The following is a 14,130-nucleotide window of genomic DNA, read 5'->3' as shown; positions in this document are numbered from 1 at the left end:
CACTTTGAGCTGGGGTCACAGGCAGATGTGAGATACTAAGAATCAAACTGGGGTCCTCTGGAAGAGAAGGTTCTCTTACCTGCTGAGCCATCTTTCCCGACCTCACCTTTACTACCTATCATTGTGTGCTGCTAAGATTCTGGCCGCAGATTTCTTTGAAAGATCTAAATTCAAAGTTTTAAACCATCATGTGGATTGGGTGAAGTAGAGCGAAACAGCTAATGTTGCATTTATAAACACTTCAGTTGAAAATGAAGTCTTTCTGCTTTCATGTGTATGGTAACTTCCTCCTTTTACAACTTTTTAATGTTTTTTTTTTCACTTTCACATTATGTACTCATCTCCCCTTCCCCTTAGACCCACCCTCCACCCCCACAACAGAGAAAAAACATCCTGTTGTGGAAGCTGTAGTGTGTCACACTGTGTCCCACAGTTACCCTTTTGTTCACACATCTTTGCTTGCAAGTGTTCATTGCAAATGACTCATTGGTCTGGTTCGAGGCTCCTGGCTTCTGCTATACTATCAATACTGGATTCTCACCAGGACTGTGTCATGGAGATCTTACAGCTTTGGCTCTGTAGGACCAGCCCTTTCACAGCAGATCATAGATATGGTAGATGTTGGGGTGGGCCAATTCAAAGCCCTGGATCTGGGCTTGAGAGTTATCTGGGCTGGTCAGTTCCACCCCCCCAGGGCCAACTCACCAGCACCCCTCCCCCCAACCAGGACCTGCTCTATCCTGCTGCCCAGAGGAGTTGCAGGACCTGCTCTCCCAAGTCTTGCAGCTGGTGAGAGACATGGTTAGTTCTTCCACTCTCATGACTCTGGGGTTAGCTCTCTCACCTGCCATAGATAGTGAGGAATGAGGGAGGGGAAGAGGGCACCTCTCCCTCATCTGCACCACTGCCCAGCAGACAAGGGGCAGGGCCAGCTCTCCTGCACTCATGCTCTTGGTGCTGGCTCACCTGTAAGCCCCACATCCAGGGCCAGCTCTACTGTGCTGCTCAGGTCAGGCGCAGAGCAGAGCCTGCTCTCCCAAGTTCTGCAGCAGGTGAGGGGCAGGGCTAGCTCTCCAGCTTTCATGACTTCTGGGCCAGCTCTCCTGCCTGCTGTAGGTGGCAAGGGGTGGGCAGCGGCATCTCTCCCTTGTCCATGTCAGCTCGTGGTGGACAAGTGGTGGGGGGCAGCTCTCCCACCCTTATGCCCTTGGAGCCAGGTTATCCACACCATCGCCACCAGGGTCAGCTCTACTGTGCTGCCTAGGCAAGGTTCAGGGTCTGTTCTCCCAAGCGCTGCAGCTGCTGAGGGGCCAGAACCAGTTCTTCTGCACTCATGACCCCAGGGCCACGTCTCCTTCATGCCGCAGATGGTGATGGGGGAGGGAGGACGGAAGCTATCTCTCCCTTGTCCATGCCACTGCATACTCCCATGCTGGAATCCTCAAGGGCAGCTTATCCGAGACTCTGGCACTCTGTGTGTGTGCTCTCCCAACTACTATAGTAGCTAGGGGTGGGGTCAACTTTCCTATTCCCCTGTCTCCAGGGCCAGCTCTCCCATGACACCCAGGTGAGGGATAAGGCCAGTTCTGCACAGCCCTCAGACATCAACATGTCCCTGGCCTGGGCTTTGGTGGTAACAGAGCCCTGCTGCAGCAAGGTCACAGACCCAAACATGGTTCCCAGTGACAGCACAGGCCAGGACCCCACCATGGTCTTAGGTAACATCACAACTACTCACAACAGTATGTTCCTCACTACCCTGGAGTCTCCAGTTCTGCCTGTCTTCATTGTGCCCACATCCTTCTGTTTCTTTTTCATTTCTCCACCAATTGTTTGCTCCTCTTAATGGCACCCGGGGTCTCTGAGTGTCTGGGGTCATCTCAGGAGTTGTCTCAGGAGTGCTACGCCCTACTTGAGCAGTATGATGCCAGGCAGGGGTCACCTTGAGTATGGTCTGCCCCCAGATCTGCCTGGTGACAGGCTGGAGGCCGCCTCAGGCTAGCTCCCTGTCTAGGCCCCTGGTGCCTGACTGGTGATCACCTCAGGCTCGCTTTTTCCAGGGAATAGTAGGCTGCTAATCGTTCAGGTGTTCCTAGGTCAGAGAACTGAGCCTAGACCTAACCTCTCTCCTCTCAGCCACCTACAGAAGCACATGGCACAGTAGCCTCACCGCACGGCCTCTAGGGGCAGGTGAAAATGCTTTTCAAAGCAGAACACTGAACAAGTTTGCCAGCCTCAGTGCCCCTCCTTTGTATGTGTGTGAAGTCTGGGGGCTCACCGCCTCCCCCCCCCCACCTTTGTTTGTGTGTGTGAAGTCTGGGGTCTTATTGACTTTTCATATTGTCTTTTCATAGCAGCCCCAGTTTAAGGCTGATATGCATTTGTGGGTAAGAAACGTCCTATTGTTTAGGCAATTTCACTTAATGCTAGGGAGCCCATCCTTCTCCCAGACCCTGTTGGCCCAGGTGAGATTTCTGATTTCTCAAAACCATGAGGCACTGGAAAGGTAGGCGTCCGGCTCCTCCTTGGCCTCATTTCACTGTCAGGGTTCTCTCATGCCTCAGGTGAGATGTCCGGGTCACAGCCTCACGCCTGTGGTCTTCTGAGAGTTAACGAATGCAGAGTGGAGACTGTCCTGGCGTCGGAAGCTTGTCTGTGTTCATGGTTGTCTTTCTGCTGCTTCCCCAGGCGCCACTAAATCCAGTCTGCTGTCAGCACCCAGCATAGCCAGCATGTTTGTGCCCGCCCCTGAAGAATTCACGGATGAGCAGCCAACAGTGATGACGGACAAGTAAGCTCGCCCAGTTATCGCCCCCCCCCCCCGCCCACTCCCTTTGGTTACGAACTTAGAGTTTTACCACCAGGTGAGGAAATGCACTTTGCCTTTGAGTCACACCTTATTCTTCACCTGGCTGAAACTGTGTTGTACACGGTCGGGACTCAGAGATAACATACAGAATGAAAAGGGTTTTTGTTTTGCTTCGGCAGGTTCCCCCCTTTTAATTTGGATAGAATCATATAATTTCACTTACCCCTAAAAATAATCTAACACCCGTAAAGTCTCCTGGTCCAGAAACGTCAAATTGTCACACAGGGGAGAAAGAGAAACTGTTCTTGTTCCGTCCTGGCAGCACAGTCCTTTTTCAGCATCTCAAAATGGTTCAGAACCTATCTGCCTGCCGGTGGCCAACAACCCTGAGTTCTTCTAGGTTTGAGCCCACATTTAAGGCATTAGTTAAGGCATTCTAGTGGGTGACCATCCCTACTGCCCTTCCCTCCGCCCCATCTCTTCTTTCAGGGCATCCCTGATGTGTTCTCTCTCGGTACTTGAACTTCCTAGCGAACCCGTCTTTATGCGTGTACTCTTATGCACACATTCATGATCCAGCCGAAGGCAAACTTCCCCTGCTTGTGAGAGACACGCCCTTCTCCACATTTCCGGGTGTCCTGGTACAGCTCTAGCCCAGCACTTGCCATGTTGTATTTTTATGCTTTGTCCAAATAGCACAGGTACTTGTCGTAACATAGATTACGAGCTCCCTGGGACGAGAACAAGTCCTTCTATGTTCTGTGCCCTGAGCCCTCTCTGTCTTGCCTGGCACACAAATCTTTGTTTAGTGAGCGTGATAAAACAAAATAAGGCTTGTCAATTTTTCAGACCTGAACGGGCCTCTTGGGACTAGCTAGGCCCCTGGATAGAGGCAGCTCACACTTCTAAAAGAGAAGCAGGAAGCAGGCTGCTGCTATCCCAGGCAGGAACACAGAGGCAGGGAGTGACGAATGAATGCTGCTTACTGGCTTGTTTCCTCATTGCTGTCTTAGCTTGCCCATGGACCACCCGGATTGGGGTGGCAGTGCCCACAGTGGGCTGGACCTTTGCACACCTGTCACCCATCAAGCAAATTCCCCCGAAGACATGTCTCATAAAGGCTGAGCCTATAGAGGCATTTTCTCAATTAAGACCCCTTCTTCCCAGATAACCCTAGCCTGTATCAAGCTGGTATAAAAACTAGCCAGCATGATGGCCGTACTTGAGACTCGAAGGAAGGTGCCTGGTTTGTACAACTGCCATGGAATGTCCCCAGAGCTTTGGCCTCATTTTTCCACTTTGTGTCATGCTGCCCCGTTTCAAGTTTTGCTTTTTCTTAGTTGCTTCTGTTTGCTGGGGTGTGTGTGGGGGGGGCACAGGCGCACAAGCGTTTGTGTGAGCATGAGTTATTTTTAGTTCTCAGTTTCACTTTCTAAAGCTGACTTTAGTTGTGTTGGGGTGAGTGGAACTCATGTTAGGACACCGCAGAGCAGTAAGCTGTGGGCTTCTTAGAAGCAGGGTTCCTACTTACTGGCTTAGCAGGGTCACACATTCACAAAGCTCGTGCAAGGGAGCGGCTGAAAAGAGGCTCAGCCTGGTCCCACAGGCTTCCTGGAGTGCACAGGTTCACCTGAGCTCTCTGTCTCTCACCCATGGACAGGACATCTTTTGACAGCTTTTAGCCATGTCTATGCACTTTTTATTCTGACAAATGCAAATCAGTTAAAATTTACAAAGTTCCGGCCACCCTCCTCCTTCCTTGGTGCTGCCTGTGAGGTGTCTGCCCTCTCCAGTGTGGCATCATGGCTGCCCCCAGACATCTGAGAGGGCCTGAGGTCATCCGACAGGAGACCCTGAAGGTCACCCTGCACCAGCCAGGACTACGTGTCCAGGTCAAGTGCATCTGGGGGAAACGCAGAGCTGTCAGCAACAGGGTGTGAGGAGGTTCAGTGGCCAGATCCTGATGCCCAGCATTGGCTGAAAAATGGGCCACATGCTGAACAGTGGCTTCCCAAAGTTCTTGGTCCTCATTGTCCAGGATCTGGAAGAGCTTCTGGTGTGCAGCAAACCTTATAGTGCTGAGATGTTTCCTCCAGGAACTCAAAACCATCACGGCAAGAGCACCTCGGTGGCCGTCAGTCACCAAACATGCAGCCAAGCTGTGCAATGAAGAAAAACTAGTAGATGGCTCATGTGCATGCTTATTTGTGTTTAACTGAAACCATAAAAACTGATCCAAAGATCTAGTTACCGACTGCTCTTAGACATAATTTCCTCGTCTTAAAGTCCTGGATGCTGTTAGTCTACCTGAAGCTCTTTCCAAAGGGGCCAGATGCTTATGCACTGAATGGTAAAGGAACATCTAAGACCTCCGCCTCCCAAGCTCTTTCCATGTCTTCTGGTGACAGTGGCACTTAAATTAGAGTGGGCCTGGTTACCACCATTTTGAACCTTCCGAGAGACTTCTGACAAGCGGCTGTGCCCGAAACCACGGCTGGCTTTCTTACATGTCCTCCCCTTGTTTCCTTTGCAGGTGCCACGACTGTGGGGCCATTCTTGAAGAATACGATGAAGAGACCCTTGGGCTAGCCATCGTCGTCCTCTCCACATTCATTCACCTGAGCCCGGACTTGGCGGCCCCGCTGCTGCTTGACATCATGCAGTCCGTGGGCAGGTGAATCTCAGGGTCTTTTCCATCTGCCGGGGAGGAGCCTTCCTTGACACTCTTATCTGAAAATGAAACACCATCGGTTTGAAAGTGAAACATCAGGTTCTCTTGTAGATGCCCGGAACCTGTGGGATCAGTTCAGACTCATCTTTAAAAAAAAAAAAATGCCTGGAAACATCTTTTGATTTTAGTCTTAAGTCCTCAGCTGTACCAGTTCATGAGTCAAGGTCAGAGTGAAGCTAGAGGAGGCTGCCCTAATCGAGTTTAGCTGTTGCTCTCTGTTGCTGCCAGAGCTAATGTCTGTGATAGCGTTCGGATGGTCTGTCCGAAGGAGGCTTTGTGTTAGCCATTGTAAGGGTAGTACAGGTCTCTCTCTTGCCCTGTGGCCACTTGATCTCAGGAGAGCCTCCCTTAAGTCTTCAGCTCAGGGCACTGTTGTGTACCACACGGGTAAAGGGAGGCCGCACGTGTTTGGAGGACAGGGCGTTCAGTCGGAGTATCAATATGAAGGGAATCCACTCCATGGAGCAGGACACGATGTCATCCTTTGGCCTCTGCACACGCCATCCATACAAGTGTCTCACATACACTCTCAGAGACAGTGGCAGCTCTGATGTCAGCTTACACAGAAAAGCATGGAAAACCTGATCCCTATTATTTGCTGTATCATCCTGTTGTTTGCTCCCCACCCTGCTCCCTGTGGGGACTGTGGTGTGGTGTGTGGGGGTGTGGTTCGTGCGTGGTGCGTGCGAGTATGTTGGCACACCTATTTGCATATGCAGAAGCCAGAGGACGTCAGATGCCTTCCTTTCCACCCTCCTTCTTATTTTCTTGATACATGGTCTCTCCTTGAACTAGAAGCTTGCTCTGTATGCTAGGCTGACTGACTCCTAGCATCTCCACTCTCCAGTGTTGGGGGTTAAAGGAATACAATCAAACCAACTTCTTTTTTTTTTTTTTTTACATGAGAGCTAGGGATTTGAGCTGAGGTCCCCTAATCTGCACAAGTGCTCTCACCCACCTCGCTGTACCACCTCCCTAACCCAACCTCCCTGATTGTTTCTGGCCTATCTTTAGAGTCGCACAGTCAGAGACAGCATAGAGTGTAGTGTGACCAAAATTTAAAAGCCGTTGTGCAAAGTAAGCAATGAATACGGGGACTGGAAGAGGTAAGGGAAAGATAACTTCGTTCAGGCCGCTGATTTTAACCCAGTCTCGGTAATTACAGAATAATCGTGGTGTCCTCTGTCCCTACCACAGTTCCTGTTGTCAGTACTCTGTAGTCTTAGCACAGGTGGAGTTGTGGTTCTTTTCTGTTGCCATCTTGGAACAGCTGATGTAAGCCACAGAAGACAGAGAGGAGATCGTGAGGTGGAAGTGTATAATCTGTGTCTGGATGACTTCCAACGGCTAGGATGGAAACACAGGAGCTCTGAAGAGAAGACGTGGGCAGGCAGTAGCGCACACACTCGCATACTTACATGTACACACACTTCCGTATCTGCATTCTAACGCTTCACTAACTTGCTCCTTCGAGTAGACCAGCCAGAGACTGGAAGACATTCAGTGCAAACTGGCGTGACTCTTGATAACCTAAGCCCAACCATCAAGCTGCCAAGAAAGCAGGCTCCGAAATCAGCCTGACTGGGGATTTCTTCCCATAGCCCTGTTGCACTGTGGCAAGATACTGTGGCTTTCCCAGCACTGCCAGGGATGACCACACAGACCATTCTCAGTTAGGAGCCTGGAAGCTCAGGCGTTTCATTTCTCCCTCAAATCTTTCCGATCTCGTATAGAGCGGTCTGCTTAGATCCCATTTGAGCTTTGCTCCTCTGGTTTTCAGGTGAATCTTTTAAGTTCCCACACCCTTGATTATTGTTTAGTTGAGTTGCCAATGTTCATCTCTCCATCATAATCTTTAGCATAAGGGCCTGGAGCCAAAGCAGCTGGGAATGGCATTGCTGGTGGCGGTTGCTGAAGGCGCTGTCCCTCTCTGAAACTCTTGCTTTCTTCGATTCTCCAACTAAAACAGGAAGTCTGTGGCATTCTCCTGGATTGTTCAGTATCTTACAGTTTATCATATGTTCTTCAGAATCCACCAGTTTGGTTCATTCTCTGTCATGAGAGAGCACAGGTCCATGGTTAAAGAGCCACACCGTAGTTTTCAAAATGCACTCCATGTCAGTTATTTAATTCACAATTCTCATATCCAAACAGCAGATTTTCCTTCTCATCACTTCAACTCAACAGCGAGCTGACAGAGCATCTGCTATGTGTTCTGTTGTGGTAGAGGGCTTTACAGTTTGCAGTTGGCTCGTAGTTGGGTTTTCAAAGGTTGTTGATGGAAAAATAAATTTGAGTTAATGCAGGGATCAACGTATCACAGGTGCTGGTATCTGTCAAGCCTGGCCACAGCTGCCATTTTTCATGTTGGCTGGATGACAGTTCACTTTTTTTTTTTTTAACCTGTATGTTTCTCCATGGGAATCTGTGGCTGCCACAGAAGACAGGTTTGCGAGACGGGGTTTAAGTTTAACTCTGGGCATGACGGCTGAGGGGGAGTTGTCACTATCCAAACCTGAACCGCAGGTTTAGGTTTGAAATGCTAATGCATTTCACCACGGAGAGCTAAGATACTTGTGTGACTGTTTTCTTTCTTTCCTAGGCTCGCATCCAGCACGACCTTTTCTAATCAAGCAGAGAGGTAAGACCTTCTGGTGGTCTGCTCTTGTGTCCCTTGGCTCCCTGTGCATGTTTCCTCGGTTCTGACACTGGCCGTGACACGTGCTCTCCGAGAAGACAGCTGCTATTCCAGCGCAGCTCCCTAGAGTTTCCGATCTGGGTTTGCACATTTACTCATTTTCGTCAACAAACACGTTAACGCCCGAAAGCACACTAGTTAAGTAGGTTGCTGTTGTTGTTAGTTTTTGTTGTTTCTAATGATGTGAGTCCAGCTGAGGGCCGTGAGCATTCCAGGAAAATGCTCTACTGCAGCGCTGTACCCCAGCCCTGCTTGGGTCCTAGTTAAACGCAACGACTGGCATGATTCCTGGCCTTGTTTGGCTTTCACTCTTACCAAGGAAGCAAACAGGAATGAACATCCACAAAAATGTATAGCAACTGTGCTAGCTACTGTGAAGACTCAGAATGTTACTTCATTTCATGTGCATTCTCTTGCGTGTGTGCATGTGTGTGTGGTTTGAAGTCAGAGGTCAGTGTCTAGTGCTTTCTCATCACCCTCCCCACTCTGTCTTTTGAGACAAGGTCTCTCAGTGAGCCCAGCACTCACCAGTTGGCTAACATGGCTAGCCAGTGAGCTCAGGGAACCCCTTCATGTCTTGTGCTAAAGTTATAGACCCATAAATGAGTTTCTACAGAGTTAGGGTCATATGTGGGAGAGGTTGATTAGGTGTTCAATCCTGCTTTTCGTGGAACTTACATTTGAGTTGAAGAGGCAGAAAATAAGCAAGTTAACCAGTAGGAAATTGACAGTGTAACTTGATATCATTTACTTCAATGTGTTATAAATATTAATTAATTCCAGATGATCGAGCAGATCCAGGCACAATGGCCAAGAACAGTCTCTTGTCGGAAGTGCTTTTAAAGCAAAATCTAAGCAGAGAGGGTAATCTACAGAGCAGAGGGCATAGCAAGGACAAGGGCTGTAAGGCAGGAGAGAAGAGGCAGACCAGCGTGGCCTCAGTAAACACACAGAAGATGGCGGAAAGGAAAACGGACAAGACAGAGGCACCCAGGCTAGGCAGGTAGCACCGTGGAGGTCACTGCAAGGAGCTTAGCTGTTGGCTGAATGCACAGGGCCCTAGAGTGGGGGCCAACATGCTTTGCCTTAAAACACACACTTAAGATGCTCTGTCTTGTCAGGGTTCAAGTGTGTAACACATTCTGTTGACACACGCCGCGGTAGTCCTTTAGCTGCGGCTTTGCTGCTGTAAAGCTTACACACAACCTTAAATGCACATTCACCGGGTTTGACGGATGGCTTGCACACCTGAGGCCCTGTCAAGACAGAACTTAACTGTGGATCTTCCACCATTCCGGCTGCCCTCCATCCATGCAAGCAAATGCCGTTTCCTTCAACCCTAGATTAATTCTGCCCGCTGTAGAGTTTTGCATGAGTGGAATCGTGTGGCCCGTGCTCTTCTGTGTCTGTCTTCTTTAGGTAACAGCTCTTTAGATTTGCCCACTCTGCGGCTTGTATCTTAGTTGGTTTCTATGTCAAAGCTGGACATGCATCATACGATTTATTCAGGTTTCTTTTAATGAGTATCTGGCTTGTTTCTAGTCCCGTACAATTTCAGTGCTGCTATGAACATTTCTATAACAAGACCCTTTGTAAATAGATGCTTTATTTCTCTTGGAAATGGAATTGTTGGACCACAAGATACCTGCATGTTTGATTTTTTTTTAATTAAGAAGTCAGAACTTCTCTTACAGAAATATGTGTATAAAAACGGTTGTGCTAGGGCCTGGAGTTAAGGGCACTTGCTGCTTTTCCAGAGGTCCTGACTTTGTTTCTCATTACCCATGCTGCTCAGCTCACAACTGTCTGCAACCTCAGCTCTGAAGGCTCCAGTGTCCTTTTCTGACCACTGAGAGCGTCCGAACACTTTTTTCATACTCACACATAGACACTTAAATAAAAATAAAGTAAATATTAAATACGGATTATGGTATTTCTCATATGTAGGCTGTAGTCTTTTATATTCCCACCATCAGTGAGACTACAGGCTCTCCAACATCCTTGCCAGATTTCGGCATTGTTGGTATTTTTAACCGTAACAGATGGAGTAGATATATGGAACTATCTCTTTGTAGTTTTAATTTGCATCTTCCTGATGACATTTTTTTCAAGTGTTCATTGACTGTTTTCTGTTTTCTATATTCTTTCCTGACATGTCTGATTAAATAAATCTTTTCCATCTTTTAAATTGGGTTGTTTTCTTTTTACTCCAGACTTGTAGGGCTTTTTGCATAAATATGTTTTAAGAATATCTTTACCCAGGCTGGGCTTATTCATCCATCTTCTTTATGCTATACTCTGCTGAAATTTTTTTAATTTAGATTAACTCTAATTTATCCAAGCTTTAAAGTATGTACAATTATGGATTTTTTTTTATTGTTTAGCTTAGAAAACCTTGTCTACTTCCAAGTCATGTGCATTCTCTGCTATTTTCTTCCATAAGTTTTATGACTTTAAAATTTAGATTTAGCACTTATGCAATCCATCAAAATTAATTTTTTTATATAGTGTCAGGTAGTAGGAACATTCTTTTTATTCATATCAAATATCCAGCTACATCAGCACCTTCTTATTTTAAAGACTCCTTTCCTTATTGGCCCACTGGGCTGTGTGTTAAATGCCAAACGGCATAGATGGTTGCCTGTGTCTGGACTTCCCACCTGGTTCCTTTAGTCTGTACTCTGATCTTTAATCTTGTTCAGGGGCTCTCAACCTTCCTCATGCTGTGACCCTTTAACACAGTTTCTCGTGCTGTGGTGACCCCCGACCACAAAATCATTTCATGGCCACTATAATTTCATGGCTACTATAATCATAACTCTAATTTTTCTAATTTTCCCTAAGAATTTTAGGCTTTTTTTAAAATGCCATTGTAAACTGAACTCTGAAGAAACTATTTTTTATTTTCTGAACTAATGTATCCTAGCTGAATTCACACACAAGTTCTAGAAGTTTCTTTGTAAACTCCTCATGGTTTTATTTTGTTTGGCAAACATTACATCGCCTGCAGATAATGAGTTTTACTGTCTACCTTCTGATATTTTTAGTTTTTGATACCTTATCGTAGTAGGCGGAGCCACCAGCACAATGAAAGGTGTGGAAATGTCCATTCCTGTCTTGTTTCCTGTTTTCAGCATCTCACTCTGGCTGTATGTTAGCCATAGTTTTTTCACAGACACATTTTTTTCTTTTTTTTTAATTCTTTATTAATCACACTTTATTCACTTTGTGTCCCCCCTGTGGTTCCCTCCCTTTTCCAGTCTCAATCCCTCTCTTCCTCCACCGTCTGCATGCATGCCCCTCTCCAAGTTCACTGATAGGGGAGGTCTTCTTTTCCTTCCTTCTGATCCTAGTCAATTAGGTCTCATCAGGAGTGGCTGGCTACATTGTCTTCTTCAGTGGCCTGGTAATGCTGCTTCCCCCTCAGGGGGAGGTAATTAAAGAACAGGCCAATCATTTCATGTCAGAGACAGTCACTGTTCCTATTACAATGAAATCTACTTGGATACTGAGCTGCCATGGGCTACATCTGTGCAGAGGTCTTAGGTTATCTCCATGCATAGTCCTTGGTTGGAGTATCAGTCTCAGGAAAGACCCCTGTGCTCAGATTTTTTTGTTCTGTTGCTCTCCTTGTGGAGTTCCTGTCCTTTCCAGATTTTACTGTTTCCCACTTCTTTCATAAGATTCCCTACACTCTGCCCACTAGGAATAGCGCTTCCTCAAGATATCCAGCTATACCACTCCTAAGCATATACCCAAAAGAGTCTCAAGTACACAATAAGGACATTTGCTCAACCATGTTTGTAGCAGCTTTGTTTGTAATAGCCAGAAGCTGGAAACAGCCCAGATGCCCCTCAGTGGAGGAATGGACGCACAAATTGTGGTACATCTACACAATGGAATATTACTCAGCAATAAAAAAAAAAAAAAAACAAGGAAATCATGAAATTTGCAGGTAAATGGTGGTATCTGGAAAAGATCATCCTGAGTGAGCTATCCCAGAAGCGGAAAGATGCACATGGTATATACTCACTCATATAGACATTTAATATAGGATAAACCTACTAAAATCTGTACATCTAAAGAAACTAATCAAGAGGGAGGACTCTTGCTAAAATGCTCAATTCCTATCCGGAAAGGCAAAGAGGATGGACATCAGAAGAAGGAGAAAAGAGGGAACAAATCAGGAGCCTGACACAGAGGACCTCTGAAAGGCTCTCCCCTGCAGACTATCAATGCAGATGCTGAGACTCACAGACACATTTTTTAAAAAAAAAATCGAGAATGTTTTCTTCTATTTCCAATATGTTAAGTTTTTAAAAATCATACTTTTTCTCCTTTATTTTAATATATTGAATTATATTGATTTTTCTTCTTTTGTGTGTGTGTGTATCATGTGTGTGTATATGTGTGAGGGTTCACATGTGTGTGGGTGCACACATGTGTAGCTTCTGTGTGCATTTGCATGTGGAGGCCCAAAGCTCGGTCATTGCTCGGTCATTCTTCCACCTTATACTTTGAGGCAGGGTCTCTCCATCATGTCCCAGAGCTTGCTGCTGCAGCTAGTCTGGATAGGAAGCTTGCTCACTGTGGGGATTCCCCCATTTCCGTTTTCTGAGGCTGGGGTTATAGATGGGTCACTGTGCCCACGTGGAGGATCTGAACTCTGGTCCTTGCCTATGAAATTATTCTGACCTACATTCTATGGGATAAATCCTACTTGGTCACGATATATTATTCTTGTAATCTACAGTTGGATTCAGTGTCCAGAGGAATACTGGTCTGTGTTTCCTCTTTCTTTTCATTTATTTAATTAGATGACAGCTGATGTTATGTTTTAGGACTATGAGGGCGTCAAACAGTGAAAGGTGCCCTTGCTCTGTTGTCTTACGTTAGTTGTAAGTTTGGCGTTCTGCTTTCCCTGAAAGCCCCCCTTTTTCCTCATAAACCTTTGAACTGACATTTCACGGTGGGCGTGGCAGAACGAGGCAGTACCTGACACAGCTAGGTTAGGAGGCTTCTTGCCCTTCATCCATTTGAGATCTTTGATTTTTTCCTTCTGGTAACCTACCCTTCCACCCATCCACTTCAGGAATTAATCTTTCTGGAACTTTTGTCTAAGAGGCAGAGCCATGTAAAACTCTTGGCTCCCTTTTGCCACTTGGGAGCTGTTATAGATAGGGTTTCATTGCTGGGAAGAGACACCATGACCATAAAGAAAAACATTTCATTGTGGCGAGCTTACAATTTCAGAGGTCTAATCCATTATCGTCATAGCAAGAAGTATGGAGGCATGCAGGCAGGCATGGTGCTGGAGAAGGACCTGAAAGCTCTGCATCTTAGTCCACAGGCAGCAGAAGGAGAGACTGTGTACCCCACGAGGTGTAGCTTGAGCATAGGAGACATTAAAGCACACTTCCTCCAACAAAGCCACACCTACTCCAACAAGGCCACACCTCCTACTACTGCCATTCTCTATGGCCAAGTACATGAGTCAAATCACCACAGGCGTGTCCAGCTGGTGAAGGGACGCCCTGCCTAAGCAAGTCTTCTTTACCACATTCACCAGCTCAGATGCTCCAAGAAAACATCTCAGATCTCTCAAAAGAACTGGAGATGCCCTCACTGCGTTTCCCTCAGGGCCACCCTCTCTTGGCCTTGGTATGGCTCTGCTGATAACTCTGGTCCATTTCTGGATATGTGGCCTTTGCAGGTCACTGGCTTTGGAAAGCTCATCTGTACCTTGGGATGCCTGGAATAATTCTGTGGTCACTTTGTCACTGTATAGATCTGTCTGAAAATTTGTTATGAAGTGTCGGGTTTGCCTATGGGTAATTTCATCTCACTGAGGGAAATGGCGAAACAGCGGATTGTGGCATTCAGAGCCTAAGC

At 46.9% G+C, this 14,130-nt stretch overlaps 1 protein-coding gene and 1 non-coding gene across 6 annotated transcripts in view; one reads left to right on the top strand and one right to left on the bottom strand.

Moving 5' to 3' along the window:
- Positions 1–14,130, top strand: part of Unc79 (unc-79 homolog, NALCN channel complex subunit) — a 230,250-nt gene that overhangs the window by 178,109 nt on the left and 38,011 nt on the right. For all 5 annotated transcript variants that reach the window (XM_055592859.1, XM_055592860.1, XM_055592857.1 and 2 more), the window contains 3 exons: positions 2,689–2,791; positions 5,343–5,483; positions 8,143–8,181. In XM_055592859.1, coding sequence (XP_055448834.1) covers positions 2,689–2,791; positions 5,343–5,483; positions 8,143–8,181 — 283 coding nt within the window. The remainder of the gene's footprint in view (positions 1–2,688; positions 2,792–5,342; positions 5,484–8,142; positions 8,182–14,130) is intronic.
- LOC129666260 (small nucleolar RNA SNORA17) lies at positions 2,063–2,191 on the bottom strand. The gene has a single exon (XR_008718545.1). It is a non-coding gene; the product is annotated as a small nucleolar RNA SNORA17 (small nucleolar RNA).

Source organism: Psammomys obesus, unplaced genomic scaffold (assembly GCF_907164565.1).
Source record: "Psammomys obesus unplaced genomic scaffold, mPsaObe1.curated_primary_1811, whole genome shotgun sequence".
Classification (NCBI taxonomy): domain Eukaryota; kingdom Metazoa; phylum Chordata; class Mammalia; order Rodentia; family Muridae; genus Psammomys; species Psammomys obesus.
This window is presented reverse-complemented; position numbering and strand designations above follow the sequence as displayed.